This window comes from Penicillium taxi, assembly GCF_028828555.1.
Source record: "Penicillium taxi strain IBT 34144 chromosome Unknown utg000001l_segment0_segment0, whole genome shotgun sequence".
Taxonomy (NCBI): domain Eukaryota; kingdom Fungi; phylum Ascomycota; class Eurotiomycetes; order Eurotiales; family Aspergillaceae; genus Penicillium; species Penicillium taxi.
Genome location: NW_026643203.1, coordinates 2,914,835 through 2,940,522, shown reverse-complemented (window position 1 = coordinate 2,940,522; position 25,688 = coordinate 2,914,835). Strand labels below are relative to the sequence as shown.

General features: G+C 44.7%; 9 protein-coding genes across 9 annotated transcripts; 5 read left to right on the top strand and 4 right to left on the bottom strand.

The window, feature by feature from the left end:
* Positions 1–37: 37 nt before the first annotated feature.
* N7495_001063 (uncharacterized protein) lies at positions 38–1,414 on the top strand (the record flags this gene model as incomplete). Its single annotated transcript, XM_057203733.1, has 4 exons — positions 38–76; positions 131–232; positions 289–432; positions 485–1,414. The coding sequence occupies 4 exons, from the start codon at positions 38–40 to the stop codon at positions 1,412–1,414; spliced, it is 1,215 nt and encodes a 404-aa protein (XP_057067806.1).
* A 417-nt stretch (positions 1,415–1,831) lies between these two features.
* On the bottom strand, positions 1,832–2,140 carry N7495_001062 (uncharacterized protein; the record flags this gene model as incomplete). Its single annotated transcript, XM_057203732.1, has 1 exon — positions 1,832–2,140. One exon carries the CDS (start codon positions 2,138–2,140, stop codon positions 1,832–1,834), a length of 309 nt encoding a protein of 102 aa, XP_057067805.1.
* Positions 2,141–3,944: 1,804 nt separating this feature from the next.
* Positions 3,945–4,504, top strand: N7495_001061 (hydrophobin family protein; the record flags this gene model as incomplete). The annotated part of the gene is made up of 3 exons (XM_057203731.1): positions 3,945–4,257; positions 4,305–4,393; positions 4,448–4,504. 3 exons carry the CDS (start codon positions 3,945–3,947, stop codon positions 4,502–4,504), a joined length of 459 nt encoding a protein of 152 aa, XP_057067804.1.
* A 695-nt stretch (positions 4,505–5,199) lies between these two features.
* N7495_001060 (thioredoxin family protein) lies at positions 5,200–5,800 on the bottom strand (the record flags this gene model as incomplete). Its single annotated transcript, XM_057203730.1, has 3 exons — positions 5,200–5,491; positions 5,578–5,653; positions 5,758–5,800. 3 exons carry the CDS (start codon positions 5,798–5,800, stop codon positions 5,200–5,202), a joined length of 411 nt encoding a protein of 136 aa, XP_057067803.1.
* A 2,345-nt stretch (positions 5,801–8,145) lies between these two features.
* Positions 8,146–9,768, top strand: N7495_001059 (uncharacterized protein; the record flags this gene model as incomplete). Its single annotated transcript, XM_057203729.1, has 1 exon — positions 8,146–9,768. The coding sequence occupies one exon, from the start codon at positions 8,146–8,148 to the stop codon at positions 9,766–9,768; it is 1,623 nt and encodes a 540-aa protein (XP_057067802.1).
* A 308-nt stretch (positions 9,769–10,076) lies between these two features.
* N7495_001058 (uncharacterized protein) lies at positions 10,077–12,454 on the bottom strand (the record flags this gene model as incomplete). The annotated part of the gene is made up of 4 exons (XM_057203728.1): positions 10,077–10,890; positions 10,953–11,107; positions 11,163–11,879; positions 11,933–12,454. The coding sequence occupies 4 exons, from the start codon at positions 12,452–12,454 to the stop codon at positions 10,077–10,079; spliced, it is 2,208 nt and encodes a 735-aa protein (XP_057067801.1).
* A 1,154-nt stretch (positions 12,455–13,608) lies between these two features.
* On the bottom strand, positions 13,609–17,503 carry N7495_001057 (GRAM and VASt domain-containing protein; the record flags this gene model as incomplete). Its single annotated transcript, XM_057203727.1, has 3 exons — positions 13,609–14,330; positions 14,384–17,034; positions 17,100–17,503. 3 exons carry the CDS (start codon positions 17,501–17,503, stop codon positions 13,609–13,611), a joined length of 3,777 nt encoding a protein of 1,258 aa, XP_057067800.1.
* A 680-nt stretch (positions 17,504–18,183) lies between these two features.
* Positions 18,184–20,002, top strand: N7495_001056 (uncharacterized protein; the record flags this gene model as incomplete). The annotated part of the gene is made up of 3 exons (XM_057203726.1): positions 18,184–18,207; positions 18,260–18,385; positions 18,413–20,002. 3 exons carry the CDS (start codon positions 18,184–18,186, stop codon positions 20,000–20,002), a joined length of 1,740 nt encoding a protein of 579 aa, XP_057067799.1.
* A 2,867-nt stretch (positions 20,003–22,869) lies between these two features.
* Positions 22,870–25,165, top strand: N7495_001055 (uncharacterized protein; the record flags this gene model as incomplete). Its single annotated transcript, XM_057203725.1, has 3 exons — positions 22,870–23,254; positions 23,325–23,706; positions 23,785–25,165. The coding sequence occupies 3 exons, from the start codon at positions 22,870–22,872 to the stop codon at positions 25,163–25,165; spliced, it is 2,148 nt and encodes a 715-aa protein (XP_057067798.1).
* Between the last annotated feature and the right edge of the window lie 523 nt (positions 25,166–25,688).

Below are 25,688 nucleotides of genomic sequence, written 5' to 3'. Positions count from 1 at the left end.
TCTAAACTTTTCGAACCGTTCAATCATAACCTACAAAATGACAGACGGAATTTTAAAGTTGACATGCGAATGCAAAGTAAGAGCCTTCACAGCGACAATATTGCAGGAGAAACTAATAATCTATCTCTAGCACGATCCATGGGGCAAACAAGGCAAGAGTTCTCTTGCCGGCCGCTTATGGTCTCATATGCCTGACGCCGGAGAATTGGATGAATCAGAGACCTACTCGGAAGTCAGTATTATCCTTCCATATAAGCACAACAAATCATTGGTATTAATATCATGAAGATGTGGATGGGTACATACCCTACTGTTCCATCGCGGATTCATTCTTCCGGGGAGCTCCTCTCCGAACATATCAAGATTAACCCCGACCTTGTTGGTCAGTCTGTTTACGATAAATATGGGCCCAATATCCCTTTTCTCCCAAAGGTGAGACAGAGCAAATGCAAGTAAATAAATGCGATTCTAAACTATAACGAAGGTGCTCTCCTTCGCCAAAGCGCTTCCACTCCAAATTCATCCAGACAAAGGCCTTGCCGAGCAGCTGCATGCAAATAACCCCGATAAATTTGGAGACGCCAACCACAAGCCCGAGATTGCTATCGCTTTGAGTCGCTTTGAGTCATTCGTTGGATTCAAACCTCTTCAAGAGATTGCAGAGCTTATGCGGCTGGAGCCTTTAGAGCAACTAATGCCACTGGAGCATGATTTTGATGACGAAGCCTTACGACAGCTCTGCAAGACTCTCCTGAGTTTGCCACCGAATCTAGTATCTGAGGTGATCACAGCACTACAGAATACACCTCTGTCCGAGTTTGGAGACCATCCCCATGTTCCATCACTTCTCGATCGACTAAATAAGCAATATTCAGAATTTGATAACGGGAACTTAGTCGCCGCTCTTCTAATGAATTATATGATTTTGGAGCCTGGAGAAGCTATCTGTGTGCCAGCCGACAGCATGCATGCATACCTTTCAGGCGACATTATAGAGTGCATGGCGCGATCCGACAATGTCCTGAACACAGGCTTCTGCCCCCGTCCTGACCGTGATGATGTTGAGTTATTCGCACAGGCGCTTACTTTCAAACCGCATAGTCCTAAAGAGTCTCTGCTCCCATCTAAAAAGAGCAAAGTTGGTCAGAGAGGGAAGACTATTGAATATACGCCTCCATTCAGCGAGTTCAATGTCTTGAGCGTGGCTCTTTCTCGTGGAGAAATTGAGAAACACCGGGCACTTCAAAGTCCCAGTATCATTGTTTTTACTGAAGGATCCGGAAAGATGACTGTTGGTGATGGAACCACTCATGATATTGGGGAAGGAGATGTTTACTTTGCTGCAAGAGACGCTGAATTAGAGTTATTGGCTAATGCGGGATTGGTATGCTATCGAGCATATGCTACGTTCTGATGTCTTTTGAATGGTTATTACCCTACACTGACAATATTAATTGGGGCGAATGCAGCACTTTCTATGAAAAACCAGAAGATGACCTTCTAAGCTTTGGAGGTTGAATGGGATGTCATTAAGCTATTTCTTACAAAATGGAGTCGCCCCTTTAAAAGCATCTTCTGTTCCAGCATCACGAGTAAGATGTTTGTTCATCGCACTTTGCTCTTCAGATAAATGTGAGCCATCAGGATAGATATTATCATCATATTAAGTATTATTTCTTCCTTTAGCCGTGTGTATATCAGGTTTCTGGTTTGTGATGAACAATCATATATGGTGGTAAGTCGTGAGACGAACTGCCTTATACTGAAGTAAAAAAAAATGAAAGCAAACATTCGAGTGTGGTCATAATCTGCAAACTCGTGGGAGTGTAACTCAGATCGAGCGTTCTGGTGCATAATTGGGATGAGATTGGTCTGAGAGGAGAATTAGATCTCCCATAGTAAAAGATGAGCGGCGATTCTTATCTTGGTTGCGTTTTTTACGTCGTTGTTTCCTCATATCTTGTTCAGTTTCCATAAGTATGTTGAGAAGGCGTCTACCACTCTGAGAATTCGATTCAACTCGACCATCGTTGAAGATCTCAGTCGAAGCTGTCTTGATCTGACGGTTGTAATCGAGGTTTTTTTCATTCGAGTCTTTGGTTTTGCTGCTCAAATCTAAGGCTTTGTTGATGTAATCCATTGGTGGAGGATCTGAAAAAGAGCGTGACAAGCAAGTAGCTGAGTGAATTGTCGGTACTTTACTAGTAGATGCTGCATGTTTTTTGGCTGCAAAATATCCACTCATTTTGATAAGGTCACAAGGCAGAAACACTGCTGTGTCGACCTATAATCAGAGCCTAAGTTGGGTTTCGTTGTGCCTGAAGCAAGAGAGATGATATCAGATAGGGCTCCCAAGATTAGGACTAAAATAAATTTCTGACGAGACTGATCCGAGAAAGCTGGTTCTTTAACTATGAAGTTGTCCGTGATTGGTCGTCATGATGACGAAATTGGCTGAGGTACTTACTCAGCCCAGTCAGTGAATTTAGTAGCTAATGAGCAGAACTTGTGTAATTTCCAGATGTATTATTGTTATTATTACTACTGCCAAAAGTTGGCATGGTTTAGAGTAGCAATACAAGTGACGCTCGTCCCAAGGGCATCATAACAACTTCAAAAACATCATCAATCCTTTCTTCTCTACCCGCAGTCAGCAAAGGCCTATTAAGTAATGAAAAGTCTGAGAGTGATAAAATTACCTAGGAGGGTGGCCTTTTAATGGTAGGCTTTTGCGTAGAAACTTGCGAAACGACTAGGACATCTTAAAGATATTTATACTATCTCAAGGATTGCCACTAGAATCGTACTACTGAATAACATACCAAGTCTATTCTGTGCCAGAATTTCTTCCGCGTGCGAATAATCCCCTGATCAAGTGGTTGATATCGACTTGTTGTATTCGGATGAAGCTACATGATTTTAGTATTTCTGAGAGGTTCAGATGTTTCAGAGATCTCTCGAATAGCAGCTTTATGGCCTAGAAAGTTATCTAAAAAGAGCTACTCTTTGAAGCTTACTGGTTTTATCTAAGCCTTTACATTCGAACAGCACTTGATACTAAAAAATTTAATATTGATACCTATGGCGTGGAGTGTATGCGGCCGATCAGTACAGCTAATTAAGTAGAGGTAATTTTTCAGACCTATCTATATTTGTACAGAAATGAATAGAGATTCAAGATTAATTGTAAGAAGCTGAGTCTAATATGCACGGTGTTACGGGACAATCACAAAATATTTGGTGTAATGGTCCGATTTTGTTCAAGAAGAATGGAAGCGTGTTGTCTTTCTGAAAATTAAATCTGCAAACAGGGTAGTGACATCATGTAGCTGAAAATTTGGCATAGAATAAACATGTAAGTAGATCTCAAGGCCTTGGCAGAGATCTTGAGTAGTATGAGCTAAGTGGTGCATTCTCAGTTGCTGGATACCCACACTCGGAAGGAAACTGTTCATTATGAAGGCCCCGGGGGAAAACCTTGGAATCAGTAAATTACTCCATGTGTTGATCCCGTCCATGTGAGGGCATTTCATGCCTTAGGTATGTCTCTGAGTATCTACTAGGACTAGATACATGCCTTCGTTGATGGCATGCAGGGGTTGGGCCACTTCTAGGGGCCAAAGGGGGTCTGATTTGCAGGATTCCGGAAGGAAGAGAGACCTAGTAGACCAATCGTGGACTCTTAGTCTCTGGAGATCTAGGGTCGCCCTTGCGTGTTGCATTCTTGCAGCAAAAAGGAAATGAATGTTTTGAAGCTTCGAGATGGAAACTCGCACGAGCGCATGAGCCCTAACGGATAGATCATTGCTCTTAAAGAGCTTGACTTCGTTCCTGTCAAACTTCTCCATCACACACTTCCATTCACTCTTCAATCTTCCTTTCTTCCAAGCCAAAAACAAGTTTCTTTTTCTTAAGATATATCTTTAATATCCTCTACATTCAAAATGCAGTTCTCCATTGCCACTATTGTTCTCGCCATCTCCACCCTTGCTGTGGCTCTCCCTGCTGAAAGTGGTCTCAAGGGCCAGGGTGACAATGTCAAGTGGAAGGTTCCCAAGGGCTTGACTGTCTCTGAGGCCCAGTCCAAGTGTGGTGATCAGGCTCAGCTGTCTTGCTGCAACAAGGCCACCTATGCCGGTGATACCACCGATGTCAACTCTGGTCTCGGTGGTGGTCTTCTCTCCAACCTGATCGGCTCCGGCTCAGGTGCTGAGGGTGTTGGTCTGTTCGAGCAATGCTCCAAGCTCGATGCTCAGGGTACGTTATATAACATAGCTTTCTTAACACTGCTAATTTCATATCAGTCCCCATTATCGGCATTCCCATCCAGGATCTTCTCGAGCAAAACTGCAAGCAGAACATTGCTTGCTGTGCCAACTCTCCTTCTACTGCAGTAAGTTCTCATCCATATCCTAACAGTTTCGCACATACTGACACACATTCACAGAGCAACGACCTTATTGGCGCCGGTCTCCCCTGTGTTGCCCTCGGCTCCATTCTGTAAGAGATCTAATGCTCGCAATGGTCTATACAAAATTAGAAAGTTGGAAGGATTGGTGATATACCTTCGCTTGTTATTTCTTTATGTCTGTTCATGAGATTTGATCGATTTCGATATCCATCTTAGATATATCTCATTTTAATACACACCTCATTGATTCATTTGATCTGAACTGAAAATCTAGAAGCGCTTGCCAGTGTTTTTAATATATATAGCCTTCTCCAGGCTGTCCACGTGTAGTCTTTCCAGATTGGACAAGTCTCTCGTTTCGGGTTCAGACTTTTTCTTAAACAGCTCAGCCGTGTATCCCATATACACATGACTTTTCTTACCACATTCACTTAGAATAATTGAACAAAAGCAGTTTTAAAAAAACGGGTAGCGAGTAAGGAGCAGTCTATCCACAAACCCACAAAGGCAGCCCAGGAAGTTTAGAAGATATTTGTACAATAAATAGTGAATAGAGTGATGGATGGATGGTAAATATATATATCTGGTGGAGAAGTTGGTGTAGAATCTCTATACAGACTGTTTAGTATATTGGTCACATGACCTAAGTCATATGATCTCCAAACAGTAGCAAGCAACAGATAATAATCTTGGGCATCCATGTTCACTCATTGGACCCAGCCCAGCTCAAGTCAGTGCACGGGTCGGAATGATTATAAATAATTACATGTATCCTTGCTCACAAACCATTATGCGGAGATAGCCTGGATGGCAGCCTCCATGGCTCGAAGGTCCGCGCCACGGACTCGCTGGACCTCACTCCCATCCTTCAAAAAGACAAATGTAGGCATGGCAGTCACTTGATACTGGCCAGCAACCCCCTTCAGCTGATCAACGTCGACCTGAATGAACCGCACATTCTGATATTTCTCGCTGAGTTCACCAACCTTGGGTGCAACTGCCTTACAGGGGCCACACCAGGTGGCGTAGAAGTCGATAACAACAGGACCGGCGGAGGTGAGGGCCTTGAAGATGACCTCACTATTTTGGGATATGATATTAGAATCCAGGGTAAAATAGGGGGGTTTCATGTTTTTTTTTTCTTGACACATGGCAGGTTTCCTTACTTGTCCACGTTGATGACCTTTCCATGCGACATGATGGGCTCTGAGGGTGCGCTGTTTGCTTTGTAGATGCGGTAAGCTTGCGATAGTGTCAGCCTATTGTCTTCGTTTGAACCATTTTGTCCGGGTTGACTGCCATGTTTATTGGCAAACACGGATTGATATCTATTTAGCGCTACGTACCTATGAAGAGGACTGCTCCAATTATTAAAGTTGAAAGCTCCATTGTGGGTTGAAAGAGAAAAAGTGCGGGTGTTAGTGGAGATCAATGGTGTCAGATATCACGTGATATTAAACGATCTATAGTTAACTAACGTGATTCCCTATTTAATGGTCCGCCCCCTAATGATACACAATTTCAATTTCATATTTAAGCACAAAAAAGTAATAAAATAAACTAAATAACACGATCCTGAGATCTAGTAATTTTATGCCCCTTCTTATGGCACTCTGAGCAGGTAATTTGACGCCGGACAGGTGGTAAAACTGCAATTTGATCTCAATAGGGCCATTCTAAGCAGCTTCAACACCAGATATATAAACCTCGTTATCACCACTCCTGTCCATCACAGGCGCCGGAATCTCCTCTAAATCCTTTAAACTGCCCAAACAAGTTAACTTCTTTTTACTAGCTTTCTTTTTCACCTTCTATTTGTTCGCTTTCTCTAAATGGCCACCGCGATCATGTAAAAAAAATGTGGTGGTGGACCGTCCGGGTAGTGCGATCAGAGAACATCTTCCACCCCTTTTTAGTAGGAGATGGGATTAAACTAGAGGAGAACTTTAGAGTAGAATCGATGCGAGATTAGATTCTTCAAGTTTTTTAAGCTCCAAATAGCATTATCATCGCTACCAGAGCTAGAAGATATCGGGCGATCAAGGGGCAGTTCTAGATCTAGTAGATATTCGAGCTATATAGTCAGCTTTTCAAGCACTTCTAATGGTTTAAAGGCACTAAACCAGTGGATTAAAAGCTACTGATTCTATTATTAGCCTTAAAAGCTTTTTTTACGCGCATCAGGGAAGATCTCAAGAAAATCATCTTTATCGATCGAGTTGATTCCAAGCCGCATCAACTCTGCAACAGCACCACCATCATATTTTTTAGTAGCACAAAACAACCCACATCTAGAGGCTATAAAAGAAATGATGCATATAGAGGCATAAATGAAGTAATGATATTATGCTTCTTGTAAATGTCGTCGGGAATAGGCGTTAAATGAGGAGTGCCCATCTAGGATCAGAGACAATATTTACCCCTTCTATTCCGAATATTAGGGATAAAATGCATCTCAAGTCAATCGACACTAATCTTATTACTAGTCCAGCCATTATATCTCTTGTTAAGTTCCAATCAGGCTCCTTCTCATGAAATCAACGCTCCACAAACACCTTTCCTTTAAAGATAAGGTATCGGGGCATGGTGTGTGTTGCAAAACTTATGGTTGCTACGGAGACATATTTATTAGGTAAGTGACTATTAGGGAGTCATGTCATATTGTTAGGCCTACCAATTTTCTAAAATTGAATGGATTTGATTGATTTTACGGTTATATGGCGCGAACCTAGAACGGTCTTCCTGTTTCACCACCAATGGAACACCCCCAATTTCGATGAAATCTTTTGACAGTCAAAGTTGAGGTTGTGAATTTTTCATGTGTTTACTTCGTAATATATAACTTTACCAGTACATCCTGTCAAATATGAGGGATGAAGGAGCTCCCATTGGGGATAAGAATTTCCTATTCGGGAGCTACCAGATGAGGGGAGTTCGTACACGTTTGATTCAAATATCATAGACGATTTGCAGGGTCCAAATCATTCCGGGTTACAGCCTGCCTAGGTGAAGCAGTCAAAGTCCCATGGATTATGATACTGACCCGGAGCGGTGCGTCTCTGGAAACCCCCTTTTAGATAAACCATTCTGGAGCATAAAAGGACCTCAGGAGTGGTTCAACCTTTCAAGATTGGAATAGATCTGCAACATATGAAGCGATTCCTATCCCCAGCTGAGGTTCACCTAGGTAAAGGTCACTTGGCAATATTGAGCAATGATGTTATGAACTTCGAAGCTAGAATATTGAATGTTATGTTTTTACCCAGAAAGCTCTAGAGGTGGCAAACCTATAATGATTTCAAAGTATCTCTGCAAATTCAAGATAAAACATGGTTGAAGGTATGACCGAGAAAACTTTGTAACATTGTGTTGACATACTCAGAAAACTCACATTACGACAATATTATCAGATAAAGTACCTAAATGTCGTGCTTATCTTATTTTCCCTATGACTGGTTAACAAAGTGCAAAGTAAATAAAGCTGATCCTTGGCACTTGATCAAGCAAGGATGTTCAAAGTTTATCAGTTACATGAACTTACTTTCATCTTTCATTGGCTAAAGGTGAGCAGCATTCTTGATGATATACATAGGTATGTAATGGCGTGGCCTTGGTATGCAAGTGGGATACTGCGCATATAATATTGTAAAAGCTTGTGCCATAATCTTCAAAGAGTCTAACAGAACTGTAGTCAATTCAGCTTCATCAATTTTTCATTTGTGTCTAGTTTTACAATGGACTCTCACGATGGTGATTCCGAAAAGGATCTTGTCACCATATCCCACATTGACGATTGCTCCATGCAGAGAGTTCAAAGTCAAATACCAGACTCTCCCTCAATAGGAGCTATGCTCCGTCTGTCACTTTGGGTTTCCTTTGCAGCTTGGATCGCCAACTTTGATGATGGCTACGCCGGGACAATTCTCATCATGCCATCATATCAAAAAGCTTTCGGTACCTGCAGCCAGCTTATGAACTCGAATACTGGCGTCATTGTCGAGCACTGCTCCATAACACCTCTCCAACAGTCACTCATAAGCTTGAACTACCTCTTCATCAGTGTTGGAGGTGGCATATCCGCACTCACAGGTCACTATACTGGACGACGAGGCGCCATACAAATCGGTTGTTTGCTGTCTATTATTGGCGCGGCAGGTATGCTGGGAACAGGACGCTCTACTGGAAGCTTTACCCACTACATGGTATGCAGATGTATAAGTGCGACCGGAGTCGGTCAGCTTGTTGCCGCCAGTGTGATATATGGATCAGAGTGCATTGTTGCCAACAAGCGTGGTCTTGCCTTGGGGCTTTACAATGTTGGATTGGCAATGGGCAACGTTGCATCTTCTGCTGTTTGCGCAGCATCTGCCCGGCTCGAACCGGGTAACAACTGGCAATGGAAAACACCAATTCTGTGCCAAATTCCGCTTGCGATCGTTCTTGGGGCGGGTATTTTGATGTTCCCCGAGTCACCACGCTGGATTCTCAACAATGACAGCAAACGAGAGGCAGAGGCACGGACAGCCTTTGGTATGCTATATTGGTTGGACCCGTCTTCTGATACTATCACGATCGAGATCGAAAGCATCAAAGCATATCTAGAAATCGAGCGCGCTGGTGCCAAATCTACCTCATGGTTTCAGATCTACCAAAGGGAGAATATTCGACGCACCATCATTTCGGCCTTTATTAATATTGGGCTTTCAATCACTGGTATCCAGTTCGTGCAGCCGTATGCGACTACTTTCTTGAAGGGCGTCGGAATGAGCAATCCATATCTTATCAACGTGATCATTGGCATCTGCATTCTGGGAGGATCTTTATTTGGTCCGTTCGTGGTTGAATATGGTGGACGACGATTTGCTCTTTTGAGCGGATATGGTGCCATGTCAGTCTGCATGCTCATTCTTTCTGGTGTGAGCACAGCTCTGAGCCAAAATGAGATTTCAAAGGTGGCCGTAGTTATTTTGCTCTGTTGTTGGGCATTCGTGTTTGGCGGGACCATTGCCCCATGTGCCGGTTTGGCTTCAGTTGAGATGCACAGTGTTTCGCTTCGCACATACGGGCAGGCCAATACGACTGTTTTCTACGGCATATTTTCTTTTGCGGCTTGTTTTTGGACGCCATACATGTTGGATGCCAATTACGGTAGCATGGGACCCGACGTGGGATATTTCTACGCCGGTGTGACTGCTGTGGTTGGAGCCCTGGTCTTCTTGCTTGTGCCAGAGACTGCCCTTCTCACTTTGGAGCAGATAAATGATATCTTTACTTCTGAAATTCGGCCTTGGAAAACCTCGTTAGCAAGGAACAAAGTCATTGCTCAAACACAAGGCCAGAGATCGGGATTGGAATGAACTGGGATCTTTGAATGTACAGGTTAAACCATTCTTTTCATTTCCTTCAAGGCACCTGAGACGTTGCCAATTCCTTTTAACTTGTACAATATTTAATATTTAATGCATATAATTGGTAAAAACCACAGTGAATGATGCCCGGTTGGTTTCAAAGATCAAATGTAGGAAGTCTACGACCTAAGGTTTCTCAAGTAGTCAGTTGACAGTCAATGAAAGGGATTGTGATGATAGCAAGTTCAATTAATTTTACGAATTAGTAGTCCCGTAATATCTAGGACTCAATTTATCAGTAGCCTAGCTCATTCATCTTAGACGTTGAATGTTCCAGTTTGGCGGATATCTCGACTAGAACTGCCAACATAGACCCTGAAGGGCCCGCTAGGGACGATCCATTTCTGTGTCGGTACATCCCAGTAGCTCAGATCACGTCGGGTGAGGTCAAATGAAATCTTCCCGGATACTTGTGATTCTAAAGCCAGTTTCCCAAATCCACGTAGTTGTCTGGGTGGACTCCATGGTGCAGATTCCGGCAGACCAATATAGAGTTGAGCAACCTCAGCACCAGAAACGGTACCGCTGTTATGAATATCAGTGCTGATAGTGCCCACAGACTCAAAGAGGTTCTCGGGTCCTCCTGGTACAACAGGTCCGTCAGATGGACCAGCCGCAGTGGCGACATTAATAACAACTGGGCTATAATCAAAGCTTGTATATGATAGACCGTATCCGAACTCGTAGCGCGGAGTAATGTCATTCACATCGAAATGGCGGTAGTCGACGAAAAGACCTTCATCATAGTTATCGGTTTGTCCATCCACCCAACCGGTTCCGTAGTCTTTGCGCTGCTTAGCAATTGTAAAAGGTAGCTTCCCACTTGGGGAAACGGTGCCGTACAATACACTAGTCAAGGCGTTCCCACTCTCTTGACCGGGCATTCCAGCCCAGACGATGGCCTTGACGGATGGCAGTGCCAAAATTGTCTCCAATATAACTGCACCTCCGCTATGTAGAACCACAATAACATTCTGGTTCACAGCTGCAACAGCTGTAACAAGCTCGTTGCCGTTGTGCCATGGGTCCAGGTTGTTTCTGTCACCAACATTGCCCTCCACGGTGATGTATCTGCATATGATGTTAGCATTCCGGTGTAATATATTGCATCTCCAATGTCATCTGGAACTGACCCTTCCCCAGAGTCCGAGTTGATAAAGACTATGGCTGTCTCAGCAGCTGCCGCTGCAGAAGCAGCTGCAGTCGTGTCATCAGTGGTACTTGTAACGATATTGGTACCAGACTTCTGGGCCTCGGTTTGAATCGCTTCCAAAGGAGCGACAAGATACTATTATGAACTTGTTAATTTCAGTATTCATTAAAGAGGAAGTTGAGGGACTTACCGGGAACTGTGCAGTACCACTCCCCCATCCCATAGCCAACGTTCCGTTGTCACATCCATGATCATTGCATGCATTAGGTCCATTAGGATTAACGACGGCATCCAGTCCAATGACGGCAAGGCTTTTGGGTTCCTTGAGAGGTAAGGAAGCGTCCTCGTTCTTCAACAGAACAATTGAGTCGCGTGCAACAGTTTGGGCAATAATGGAATGGTCGCTCGTAACATCAATGCTAGCCTTACCTCCATTCCAGGAGCTAAATTTTACTTCTGGATAGCCCTCATCCTGACCGAGAAGATACCAACCTGCCAAGATACGGGTCACCATGTCATCCAGACGCGATTGAGGTACGGAACCATTGGCCACAACATCTAGCAGGTGTTGACCCCAGAAGATGCTGCCAGGTGGGCTGGCAAAGTCGCTACCTGGCATAGTCATATCCAATCCTGAAAGAGCGCTGTTGATGGTAGTATGCTGTGCATTCCAGTCGCTCATGATGTAACCCCGGAAGCCGAGCTCGTTCTTCATGAGCTGGTTTAGAACGACATCACTTTCACAGGCCCAAGTCTCGTTGACTTTGTTGTAAGAGCACATGACCGATGCGACATTCGCCTTGACAGCATTCATGAACGGCCAGATGTACAGCTCATGAGCTGCGCGATCGCCAATGTTGGAGGTCATTGTTTCTCGGTTGTGCTCCTGTTCATTTCCCAGCCAGTGCTATCATCAGGTCAGAATAATCCTCACATAGATCAAGACATCAAATCACATACCTTGGCACAGGCCTGAACTCCTGCATCCTGCATACCCTGAATCGTCTCCTCCATGGCAATTCCACTCAGATAGGGGTCGATAGCAAAGCCTTCCCAATTTCTGCCACCATCGGGGTTCTTCCCGAGAGGACCTGCTACCGGTCCTAACTGCACGTTGATACCCAGTCCTTTGGCCTCTGTTCCAATTGCGTGACCGCGCTCATAAATCAGGGTTCGATCCCATGTCGCGCCTGTGTTGACACCCGCTGGAAAAGCAGTTACCGGGTTGACAAATCGAATACCCAAAGGCGAGTCTTGCAGACATAATGAAGGATAATTGATTGAACTGGGCGCGTATGTATTACCGACACAAGGTCCAGCTTCCCAAGTCACACCTGTCACAATGCCAACTTTTTCGGTCTGGTTGAGCTTTTGTAGGGCGGCTTGGGCTTTTGAATATGCCGTGTCCCAATTGGTACTCGCCAGGTCATAAGCACTGACAGCCGTGGCGGCTGCGAGAGCCGTAAAAAGAAATTGATACATCAAAAGGGTAATTGTTGTATTGATAAGACTGTTTGAAAGAACGAGGAAATTGTTGTCCTTATAAAACCTCCTGTTGTGAGCTACCTAAGGGATCAAAATCCCCTTCCAAACCCCTCTTTCCTCGCGTGAAGGATAGCTGTTAGAAGAGAAGAAGATCTAAAGGAAACTACAATCACTAGATCTGAGTGGCCCCCTGCCCCTGCATTCATTGTGCATACCTTGCTAGGTACAGGGGCAACGCAACAAAACGGGTTAGTTACAGGAACATTCTTTCCAGGGTTCCCAAGTTAGCAGGAACGAGGCATTGAAAGTCTATACAGCCAAGTTAAATAGTTTGGCACTATTGCAATGGTGTTGATACACCTAGGCAGTGCTATGTGGAAGATGGTTTAAAGATACTAAGTAAACCCTAGTAGGAATGATAACCTTAGAAGACACTCGTACTGAGATTCTGTACGATTGGCAATGTATTCCAATATTTGGGATGATTGTCCGTTATTTTATGCTCAGATCTAATAACTGTACTGTATGCGAAATACCTAACGGTCAATGTTATCGATCAAATTATGGATTATAAATATATATTGCTAATAACTATTATGTATGCAATTACAAAGGAAATATGTCAATGCTGAACGATGAACACCTGACGGGCACGAAAAGGCGCTCCAGAAGATTGGATAACGGTTTGAAAGAAAATATACAATGAAATCTCAGAGAGAAGCTGGAAAAAGAAATGCTTCAATAGCCAAGGCATAGGTTACCAAATCCACTTCTTTGCTCTGCCAAAAAGAAAATTCACTTAGCGCCCATGTGTAAGATTGTAAAAGATTGCACATGTTCGCGTTTCCATGGCAAGGCTTGAAAAAGGGATGGATAAAAGGCTGTCAAGGAAAAGAGTTGAGTGAGAGACGGAAGTGGGATAAGAGTGGCTGAGAGTTTAATTTTATGGTGAGTCCACAATAAGAATCCTAGAAATAACAAGTAGAAGTGAATGATATAGTAATTGTTGCCCTGTGTTTCGAATGATCGACCTCATGGGAAGAGTGGTGATGAGATGAGAAGGTAGAATTGATGAAAGAGCATGTCAAATGTTCAGGATAGGATGATAAGAGGTGGAATTTAGAAATTCAAGATGAAGGATACGCAGACTGTCATAGATCAGAATGAGTTGGTTCCCCATTGGGAACGTCTTGCACTTGTCGGTTGTTCATCATCCCCTCGAGGATGTCGAGCCGTTGACGGGTCGTGCGGATAGCATGGTTCATCTCTCGATCTGAGACCTTCTGCTCGCGAAGTTGCGCAACAAAATCACGCTGATCTGCTGCGTTAAACCGCGAAGATTTATGCCTGGCGGATGGATCGGGCATTTGGCGCAGAGTAGGAATAACCATTCCGTCCATACCCACTCGGTCTTCGAGCCAGTTCCAGAGCTCGCTTTCCTCTCGACGCCACATTTCCTCATATGCAGCTAACCGCTGAGGTAGAGTTGAACTAGGGTAACCCATCTCGTGTGATAACATGGATTGATTTGAGGGTGCGCGGAAAAATGCCATGTATAGAAGAAATACTATGAGCACAATAGCAACATTGCCACTTAGGAGCGGTTTTAATATACTTGTGATAGGTTCCAGTATTGGGCGGACTGGTTCAAATAGACCCCAAGATTGTGCTGGGCTCGTGGATGTATCTGTTGATGAATTCAGCGATGTTGTCGCAGTCACATCATTCTCATCGGAACCGCCCTTCTTGCGCCGGCCCTTGCCTCGCCCGGCCGCGGGAGTACGACCGCGAGGAACAACGCCAATCTTGAGAGTTTTGACTAATTCATTGCCGAAAGTGCCTTGGCCATCAATGGCACCCTTTTCAATGGGGCCTAAGAGGAGTCAGTATTTGATATCTCAAAATGTCAAGCAAAGAAAAGCTTACCTTTTAGCCAACTCTTGCCCGACCATTCTATATTACATGTCATCAAGAAGTGAGTTGCATTTCCAGGTGCCCATGTAAGAAGATACTTGGTCTTGACGGCAAATACATTTCCGCTGGGCACATCGGGGGTTTGAGTGCTCAGTGTGACGAGGACTGCCTTCTCCAAATCCAAAAGATCAAGGTTCTCTGTGCTGATACACTTGGTTTGCTTTGGACCAATAGCTCCATAGAGAGGTTTGATATAGGAGTATTTCCTGATTGGGCTCTCGCTGGTCAGACCTTTGGCAGTGCTTTCAAATTGTAATTCTCCTGATTTCTGGTTGTCCACAAGGAATTTGGTCATGAACTCCCCGGATGCTGGTCCAAAAACCAATGAGTAGACCTTTCCGAGTGGTGCTGGAATTATCTCATCCTTGATGACCCTTTCGTATTGGCCATCGGGCTCAGTATATTCGGTGGGGGCATGTGTTGCGGGACCAGGGAAATCGTTCTCCTTGGAAGCCCCCGACTTGTCACCATTTTTATTATCACCGCTACTGCTCTTTTCGGTAGAAAGTGCCGTCCCATTCCCAGAGAGACCAGAACTCTGCTGGGTAAGTCCTCGCGTTGGTAAGGAATTTTCACTGGCATTGGCGCTAGCTCCAGCTTCGAAGAAGCTTTCGGCATTGTCCCCTTCCTCATCCTCATCGTAAATCTCATCTTCGTCAGAACAACCGCTTTCTGACTCGCTTTCGCCTTCTCCAACTTTTTCTGTCTTGTCCCCGGTACCATTTGTAACGCGAGTTCCGTTGACAGAACTCTTAAGAGATGGATGGTTGATCTTCCAGATATTGACCATCAGGTCATAAGTAGATTCACGACTGAGCAGACTCCTGAAGGTGTGACGAGCGTGTAGGGTCTGAATGGCAATGGCATTGGGAAATACCATTGCCGTATTTTCCTTTTCGACAGCGACGACTTCGTCGAAGCTGATGACAAGAGTGGTAACCCATCCAAGAATGTTGCTGGAAAAGCAGATGTGTCCTTCAGAGATATAAATGCGTCCAGCAAGAATGATCTCGCGTTGCAGTGCACAACCATAGTCCTCGATCAGATAATCATCCTCAGGAACGCTTCGAAACAGCTGGTGGAAGTCCCTGTTGCGTTTCTTGCTTGCTACAGCGAAGCCGGTCAAGCGAGGTATACTGGGGTTTACAGTAGGAATGCCGAGAGCGAGAGCGTTCATACCAATTGCACCAATTGTTGAAGCTGTGGCCCCAGATGAGCCTCTGTGACGCCGCGCAAGTCGACTGCGCACACTGCCACTTCGCCTCAAACTGTCACTGCCAAGTTCACCATCTATAATACTTCCTGTTGGAGGGGTTTGATCTCCTGCCATCATATTCTGGCTGGGAAAAGAATGATTGGACTGAACGTCCATGCTATCTTCTCCAGTACCAGGAGAGCCAATTGCCGATGTATCAGATGGTTTTTCGTAAGCCATATCAACTGCACGTGCTGCACGTTTACCCTCAAGTTTTGCAGCCTCTTCATCCCGCTGCTGCACAGCCGTGACATTTCGTTTTTTAATGGGAGTCTCTGGTTTGGTCACTACCAAGCCATCTGCAGTGGAGATTGGCGCATCGATATCCAAGTGACTGAAGTTCAGATCTCCCGTTCCCAGGGTTTCGATGGTGGACGGCTTTCCAACGTCGCTTTTACTGGCCTGTTCTGAGATAATTTCTTTTTCTATAAGGTCATCTTCACCATTTGATTGTTCAATTTCGGTACCAGTAGACTGGGAGGAGGCACGGTTTCGTTGTTGAGCATTGAGAGTGTTACTTATAGAAGATGCAGCGTTCTGGGCGACAGAGAAGACAGATGAAAAGAAGCCACTTTGTTGACTGGCAGCACTCTTTGGCGATTTTGACTCCTCCAATGGACTCATTGCGGTGACATTACTAGACAGCTTGCTAGGAACATGAACTGTCGAGGCAGAGCGAACCCGTCGATGTGAGATCATATTACCAGACGGGCTTATTGTGATTTCCGGCGAGGAAATTGAATTGCGAGATGGAATTGAGTCCAGTGAGTCCATTATCTGTTCCGTAATAATTCGAGGCCGGTGTTCTGTAGGGGTCGGAGGGGTCACTGTGGTGGCCGGTGCTTTGGTGGCAGTATGGGGAGGAGTGTTTGGTAAGGGACTCGCTTGTAACGAACGAGGTTTGTCATCTGTCAGATCCGTGCGGATAGGAGCTGGTATTGGGGGTGGCTGATCTGGGGTTGTCTGCGCCCGCTTTGCTGATAGACTGCTCCTTCGACTTCCAAATAGGCTCCTTCCGCTTTTACTACCATCGGACTTTGACGAGTGATCTTCTTCAACAGTATCTTTCTTATTATCTGAAGAGAAAGCACCCTTCAGGCGTCTGCCAGGAGAAGGGCTGCGTCGCTTTCCACTTGAATCATTTGGGACATCCAGCGTCATTGTTGACTGAGATAGCCTTGAGGCCTTTTCGCCTTGGATCGAATCTGACCCACCGCTGATGGCAGATTCCACATCTGCCAGAACACCACCTTCTGTTTCGTTGGTATCAACGGACGTTGTTTTGATGAGTGGGGAAGAGGATGTAACGAAGCCGGTGTGCGAGTTGTGAGATGTGAGGGGTGGGGTTCTGCATGAAGCGGCATGGTTAAAATTGGCAACCAATCAACCGTACATGAATTTGTTTTTTCATACCTATCAGGTTCGGAGTCATCAGTCAACAGATTAACCACTTCGCCCTCCTGGGGTATGGAGTTATTTTTCGCGAACATGCCATCGTGAGGCTCGCTCGAGGGAAATTCTTCCAGCTCCTGGTCCAAAACTAGATCAGGTACAGGTGGCACGTCATCCGAATCTTTCTGGTTCTTTTTCTTGCGTGCCCGCCGCGACTTAAGAAGTTTGGAGAAGCCAGTCGGGGCCGTCTTGGAGGAATCCGAGGTTTCCCCTGCTTGTGTTTTGGGGCGCTCTGTATTCGAATCAATCGATGATCGGGTAATGCTCCGACTAGAGTTCTCCATCATATCGGTATCAGCAGACACAGTCCACGCGCGGCGCGTCCTACTTCCACCCTTAGCGCTGGAGGATGAGGAGTCCGCCATGACGATGTGGTGTTAGCACCCGACGGAAACGTAAAAGGAAAAGCAATACAAGAACGAAGCAAATTGCAGGACAGATCCAAGCTGTCAAAAGCTGCAAAGTAGACTTTTGGGTTAAAGGGGCATGGTAAACTGGAACTTGACGTTCAGGGTGCGGAGTAAAGAAGGATTGGGGGCTTTGAGTGGTTCGTGCGGGCAGCGAACACTCTCTCCTTAGTCAGTCAGGAGTTCCGTCTCATACAAATGAAAAAACCAGTTTCAACCATCACCAACATGGAAAATTGAATGTAGCATCAAATCAGTTAAACTCATTTTATTCGGCTACTATTGAGTACAGGGTCTGGACTCAGTCTTTGCTCCACTGGCTAGAATGCGGATGTCACATCTCTATAGTTGATAGCTACTGCTTGCAGGTTGCAGTAAATCAATTATACTGATACTTCGTATTAATCTTCTTTCAGATTGTTCTATTTGAATGAAATTAAGATATCAATTCTATTCATTTTAAAAAGTAACAGAAAATAGCATAGATAATCATGCTCGCGTGGTAGAAGACAGATCTATAGGTCCGTAACTACAATCAGGGGGCGTGACCTCAGCTCTCCATCTGCGCCCATTATCCATATCGTTACTTTCCCTTCTCATCACTCTCGAGGAATGTGTTTATCGCTCAGTATCTTCAAATGGAGACTGCACCCCTCACTCTAGTTTGTCAATCCTCATCCGTACCCCGCTAAACTTATTGCTGACATGATACAGGCCCAGACCCACGCAAGAAATGCTGTGTTTGAGACCCGTAAGTCGAACCCGGTCGCCGCCAGCGAAGAGCATGATTTGGCCGCTGGTGAGTTCGCATCTGCAGCTAAGAGTAGCTCAGATCCAGAGGTAAGTTACTGTTATATATAACTGAAGGACTTAGACTTTATCAGACTATTGACTGACCTCGACACACAGGCCCTTCGAACTCTTCAGCTACTCGAGCAACATCACAAAAAGCTTGCGGAAATTTTAAGATTTCAACATGAGCATCCATCAGCAAATAACACACCACCGACCGCTATTGGTTCCCTCAACATTATAACCCAGTCATCCGACTCCGGAGCGAAAGCGGGCACAGCTGCCAGTCATGACCCTCAAGGGCAACCTCCAAGACTGCCCGGACATCCTCGATTACCAAGTCGGGAGTCTTCGTCCATCGCTAGCAACCTGGCATCGGCACGGGGTATCCCGGCGCATCCTTCCCGTGGATCGCCCGTGTCACCAACCCTCTCTTCACAGCAAGCGGGAGCAAAGATGATTGATGGACCGTCAAAGATCAAAACCAGTGAGAGGCTACGAGAGGCTCCTAGCAAGAATCGCGCAAGTCGGGAATCAGCCTCGAGGCAACCATGGTCGCCTCCATTGCCCAGTCCCACCGATATCACCTCCCAACAACTTGTACCCTTGGAAAATGAAACACCATATCCAAAAACCAAACCAACTGCTGACGAGCCATTTCAAAGATTTTACTCTACCTTTGAAGGTCTTATTTCCAGGATATCGGCACCTCTAGCATTCGCAGGGCTTCCTCTGGGCGCAGATGATTCTGCAAAAGGTAGCCTTGCGAGTCGCAAGTCCCCCGCCGAGACCAAGGTAGATCGATATCATGCGACTTCGGACCGTGCATCAGTATCGGCAGATCCCGATGTCAGTCGGATATTCTCTCGTGCTGCCTTGCGGTCCACCCGAGAAACATCAGGCCTAGGCCCTGGAAATCCAGCCGAGTCTTTTTATGTTGTCCCTACAACGGGTGGAACAATGTCATATACTGGCATTATGACCCGTGCCGAGAAGGAGGCCCGTCGAAATAGTTTGGAAGATGGAGAGGACGACTTTGTAGATGCAAGAGAAACCCCATCTTCCCCAGAAATGATGCGCCAGAGTGCAGGCAGTGTCGGAAGGACGGGGCGTCGAGGCACCACCGACAAACAGCTAACTTCACAAAATTCTAAAACTCTGGAAGAGCTACAGATGGAAAACCAGGCTTTAAAGCATTTATCCGACACTCTTTCAAAGCGGCTGCATATGTGGGAGGTGAATGCCCAGTCATCGTCTATGGCTCTCCAGCAGTCTCTGAGGGCAATACACCACCACAATACTGGATCACCAGAGCAGACTATGCATGGATCAGCTGGTTTGGTCTCACCGTCGGCGCCTTTGTCTGCCGCACCCGCGATTTCAGAACCGGATCCACGTATTAAAGAATTGGAGGACATTGTCCGTCGCGGCGAGAAGGAGCTGGCGCGGATTGGGCATGAGAATGACAAATTAAAGGATGTACTTGGTCGCTATCGGGATCGTTGGGAGAAGCTGAAAGAGGGTGCAAAAACGCGGCGTGCAGAGGGCCGTTCGAGTGAAGGTCAATCCAATACAAGAGCGGGTACGATACTGGACACTCCGCTCACACCACTGTTGGAAATTGATTCTTCAAAGAAATCAGAACCAGATAAAAAAACTGAATAAGTTAGCATGTTGCATATATTCAGTGGAATTTTGGGATTAGGTCTCAGAAATGGGCAGCTGTGAGCCTGTTCGTGACACTATCATATTTAGGATTCTTTAAATCTTCCAATAGTTATTTTATGATCTACACACTGATAAGTAAATCAATAGCATTACTACTAAACCAAGAGGTCCGCTTTTAATTGCTCCTGATCAATCTAATAATGAACTTGATGGGTACACTTTTCTAACAGGTTGCAGCCTTTGTACTGGCAGAAGCGCAGAAAGAGGCGCCAGACTAGGACCGATCACTTCAAACGAAACGTTCAAAGTTAGCTAACATCAGTTTTACCACGATGATAACCTAGGTATGCTCTTCGCCTTGATATTCCAAGTCCAATGCGAGACTAACTGGGCATCATTTTCATCCACCAGCTAATCTAATTTTCTGTCGTAGCCTTTCTTAGTGAAGCAATCTGTAATTGTAGGTAGCTATATTACAAGCCCTGGAGGGCTGGTACTGAAGTTTACCTCTTTATGCGCCACTTGTGGAGAGATACCTACTATTCTGATGCCCAGATGGTTATTGAGACATGGTCTTAGTTCGGATAGGTAGGTTATTAGATAATATTGTATGTAAATAACGAAATGTTGTGTGGCTATAGTTAGCAAAAATATTGTGGATCGTGTAATTCCTGCAAATATATCCACAGTATACGGAGTATTAAGGATATTTCACGGATTAGAGCTCAGTTCTAACCATGGAAGGACTTAGCCATAATATACACTCCTTCATTGAAAGACTCTTGGAAAGTTATGTGTTTTCAAATGACATCAATTAACACTATCGCCCAGCTTGGAAAAGTTCGATTGTTTCGAGAACTTGAAGACATCGGAAGGTCCACATTTCTTTGCAGATCAGTTCGGACATTGGAAATCACAAAATTTCATCGGTTCAACCAGGAAGAGTAGATTTGCAGGTATTTTAATGTGGAGGCCCGGCAACAGCGGAAAATCCTTCTCATGGAGACCTCACACGAAATAAGCCTTAATAGTCTTGTTATACCTACATTTCAATGAAGCCAAGAGTATCTTTCTATAGCTTATAACGGGCTTTTGAGTCACAGCTTGAGTCTTTCGTTGTAATTTTTATAGCACAACAAATACCAACGATTCTCGGGACTGTCATACGGTCTTGGAATATACAGGTGCTCCACTATGCCTATGGGCCATTTTCAATTGAAAATAGCTGGAAATCCAGGCCCAGGCTTCTTGAGGTAACGAATTTTGAAATCTTGTACTCCATAACCTGTACGCATTACTATGATCTTTCCTAGAAAACACGAGGTGCAGTCTAATATTCATCTATAGCACGATGTATTTTCTTTTTCAACCCGCCTTGGATTGAGTTCATAGTATCTGTTTAACGTAAAGGGCGACAGAAAGACACTCTCAAGTACTTGAATCTCTTGATATAGGTGGACTCGTCATTGATGATGACATGCCCACGCACCATTACCACCCGCTAGACTTAGAGTGGACCTCAGGGGTGCACGTGTATGTGCGTATTGTGTATATCCGCAATATTCCTGGATAGAAAGAGCAAATATTTCTAAGGGTTTTGAGCTATCCCGGAAAGAAGACACTCTGATTCTATCAATTCACACTCGATCAGAAATAACAAAAATCCAGTGATCGCTGCAAAGTAGAACTACCGGAAGCCAAAATCAACGTATTAATTACTAAGTATAGAAATCATGCCTAGTTAGGCATAACTCAAACTTTATTCGAATGATATGCCAATCGCTAGTAGAAACGTACCAATATAGAGGCTCACTTTTCTCAGTAATCATGAACGCTGAGAAAAACCTGAAATACAATAGTGTCTCTGAAGTGTGTTTCAAATTTAACTCATGAGGGGTGGGGCCTTGAATTTTCCTGGCTGATTTTTTTCTAGCTATTTCTGGTTCACAAGCTCACAAGCTTACAAGCAATACAGAAATCTTGCTTCCGGGAGATTAACACTTAAATTGAGTTTCTACACAGTACTTACTACTATTTTCTAGCTTAAAAATAAAATCAAGGTTTGTTTCTTGAAGCTCTATAAGAAACCACCATATTCACCCGTAATCGGTAATCGCGCTACGATTGATGACCAGGCTCAATTGTCTTGTGTCAATTTCACTAGACTCGGTATTACTAATTACTGAGTACACGTGGTGATTAAATGGTTGATCGGCGAAGTTTTTATCCCGGATGTTCCCACTACTTGTGCTAGTTACTCCGTGCATACTCCTGGTACCTGGTTCTCCACTTAACGTGCTTTAAGCAGGCCCGCTCAATCATTATGGTCGTAATAATTTACCGTTCTAAGACGAACTCAGGATACGCAATGGCCTGTGTACTATAGTAGCATTGTTAAAGTGCCTTTTTGATATGTCAATGAAAATATCAACTGAACGATTCTATATCATGTCAAATTAACACAATCGTAGTACCTATAGGGCTATGTCTAAGATATAACCTTAGAGATCGTCCTGCGAACTGGATAACCTATGTCCGAGGTTTCTATGATCATATCATCACCTCTGCTTCATGCTCCATCTGGGTCCAGAGTGGACCTGATGGAGGAAACACGCCGAGTATGGCCCGCTAGATCTAGCGTATCTACCTAGGTAGGTGAGAGAGAGATTTATAAATCTCATCGTGAATCCCCATTACTAATGATCGACCAGTCTCTCTTTCAACAAATTTTGAACCGTTCTTTGCATCGGTAGCAGCTTGCTGCCTCTCACTCATTTTCTCACTCACTTTAGTATTCGGTTCAATTCCACTCCTTTCATTTTTTCTTCTAAAATACACTCTTTTATATGCTTGGATATCTTTAAATGTCTGAGAAGGGAACTAGCGAACCATCCTCCACGTCGATTGTGGAGGATGTCTTCATCCCAAGATCTTTGTTGGCAACGGCAAAGTTCGATACGCCATTGGATAAGATACACTGGGAGAGGTCTCTCCCAAATAATGACCGTCTACAATATGTAGATGCAACTGAACATCCTACTGGTCTCGGTCGATCTGTCAGTCTTAGAGTTAAGACCAGTCAGAAGGAAAAGTCTTTCGTTCGTCGTTCGATCAGTCTTTCGGGTAGGACAAAGCCTACTCTTGGTCGATCTGGAACTGGTATCAAGCGATCTGGCAGTCTCTCGTTCTTGCAAACTCCCACGCGGCCAGCAACAAGTCGGCTTCAGAGAGATCAGCCTTTGATTGATGGTAAGACCACGAAATAAAGCCCTATCTACTACCTCAATGTATGATTCTGATCAAAAGAACGAGATGATAGAAATCGAAGATGCTCCACTCCCAGTCGTCAGATCCAATACCTTGCTAGATGAAAAGGACCCAGCCGTGGCATTCAAAGAAAAAGCTGTATATCCCACCTCTATGAGTTCAAACAGCAGCACTACAACTGTTGATAGTGATGGGAGTCAGAGTTTGCAAGATGTCTACGAAAAGGCCAAACTGAGAGGTGTTGCACTCAAGCGAAGATATTGGGTGCGGCTGTTATTCGAGTATAGCCTTTACGCCTTTCTGGTGCTATTCATATATTTTGTCTTGGTTGGTATGCCATTGTGGAGAGGTGCTGTCTGGTGGCTCTACTGGGTCGTCAGCCATAAATTCGTGATCCAAGGCGGCTGGGCCATCACTATAGGTCTTGCTTTTCTGTAAGTCACCCTATAGCAACCCTTTCGCCCCACCCTACCCTAGTTCACTCTACTAACTACCCACATCTTGCTTTTTAGATATGCATTCCTGCCTCTTTTGATCTTGTTTGAATCTGATCCTCCCTCGGCAGAATCAATAGTCACAAATGATGTCGACCTGGAAAGCAACACGGCAAATGCAAAATCTACTGCGTTACTCATCCCATGTTATAAATCCGCCAAAATCATCGGTCCCACTTTGAAAGCCGCATTGAAAGTCTTTCCTCCCGAAAACATATTCGTCATTGCCAATGGAAACTCTGAAACGCCTCTTGATGATACTGAAGAAGTCTGTCGTCCTTATGGGGTAAACCACCTCTGGGTTCCAGTTGGGTCGAAGATCGTCGCTCAATTTGCTGGCTGTTATGCAGCCAAAGGATTTGAGAATGTCCTTCTGATTGATGATGACTGCGCACTACCTCCAAACTTCCCTATTGTCTGCGATCGACTTAAGGGGAAGGTCAAATGTATTGGATATACTATCAAGAGCGTGGGTCCAAATTCATCCAAAGGAACCTATTGCCAGCAAGCCCAAGATTTGGAATACAAGATGTCTGGTCTCCAGCGGGCTTTCTTCGGCAAACTGGGCAGCGCAACCTTTCCGCATGGTGCCATTTCTATTTGGAACACAGAATTTCTCAAGATGACATTTAACGAACACCCCGGCTTCTCAGTTTCCGAGGACTGGTTCTTTGGAGATAGTTGCCGTCGTCTCGGTGGGCGCATCAAGATGTGCTCCTCGGTGTTCGTAGAGACCGAGACTCCGGCATCTGTCTTTTACAGTGGTGGTGGTGGAAGCCGCGGTGGCTTTGGTGAGATGACGATCTTCCAACAGCGATTTAAGCGATGGAACTTCTTCTTCGTCATTGATATGTACTACGATATGAAATATATATTGACGAGCTGGAAGCTTGGCTGGTGGGAGATCGGAGCTAAACTATGCGTGTTTCAGGAGGTCTACGAAACTCTGATCTATCTACTCGCTCCGTTCATGCTACCTATTGCATTCGTTATTCGTCCATCATTTTGCGGTATACTGCTTGGTGCCACTATCGGCATGTATATTATCAATGTGATAATTTTCAACGAAATCCACCTTCGACTCAAAAACGAGCGCATCGCCTGGCTAGTTCTCATTTTTTACTACACCTTTTACAAAATCGCCCTCACATTCATTAATGTGGTCAGCTGTTACTGGTCTTTATACAAATATGCCCGCTACTTTGCTATGCGCCACCCGAAAGTCATTGAAGACGAACATGCCGTTCAGGTTGTTCTCAGTCTTGAGCAGGAAGCTGAGCCGCCACAGACACTACCTGGGATCGCTGAGGGCGAGGTGGCTACACCCACCGAGAACAAGCGTGCATCTCAGCGCATGAGCCTGATATTGACCAAGGCTGGGAATCTGTTGAGTCGGTAACAGGGTACCTCTGAGACTCTGGCTACCACTCCTTCAGTTTTAAAATATTGTGACTACGTAATTTCTAATGGAATAAATATAGAAATGATAGAGGTTTTCATTCCTAAAACCCCACTTTTTCACATCTAATCGTGTTTCAATAAAACGTAATTAACCTTGAAATCAGTATCACACTACATCCATGGAAATTGCTACTACATAAGCTATGTTCCTAATGAGACTTCGGCAGACTACAAATTCATGGATAATTGTGTTGGTTCACCAATAATATACAGAGTTGTTCTGAAGTCTAGATCAAGTGTCAAAGAACTTTTCTCTCTATAACCTTGGAACAAGCGTATGCATTGGAAGGGTTTATTTGGACATTCAGTCACATTTCATATTCAGGATCGATGCGATCCACCAGATTTCACCAGGCTCCAGAGCCTTAAGAGATAGATAGACTTCTCTTAAGATAACTACATACTATACTTGCCTTATATAATCCTACATCATCAATAGTCAAGTGGTACTCATCCAAAGA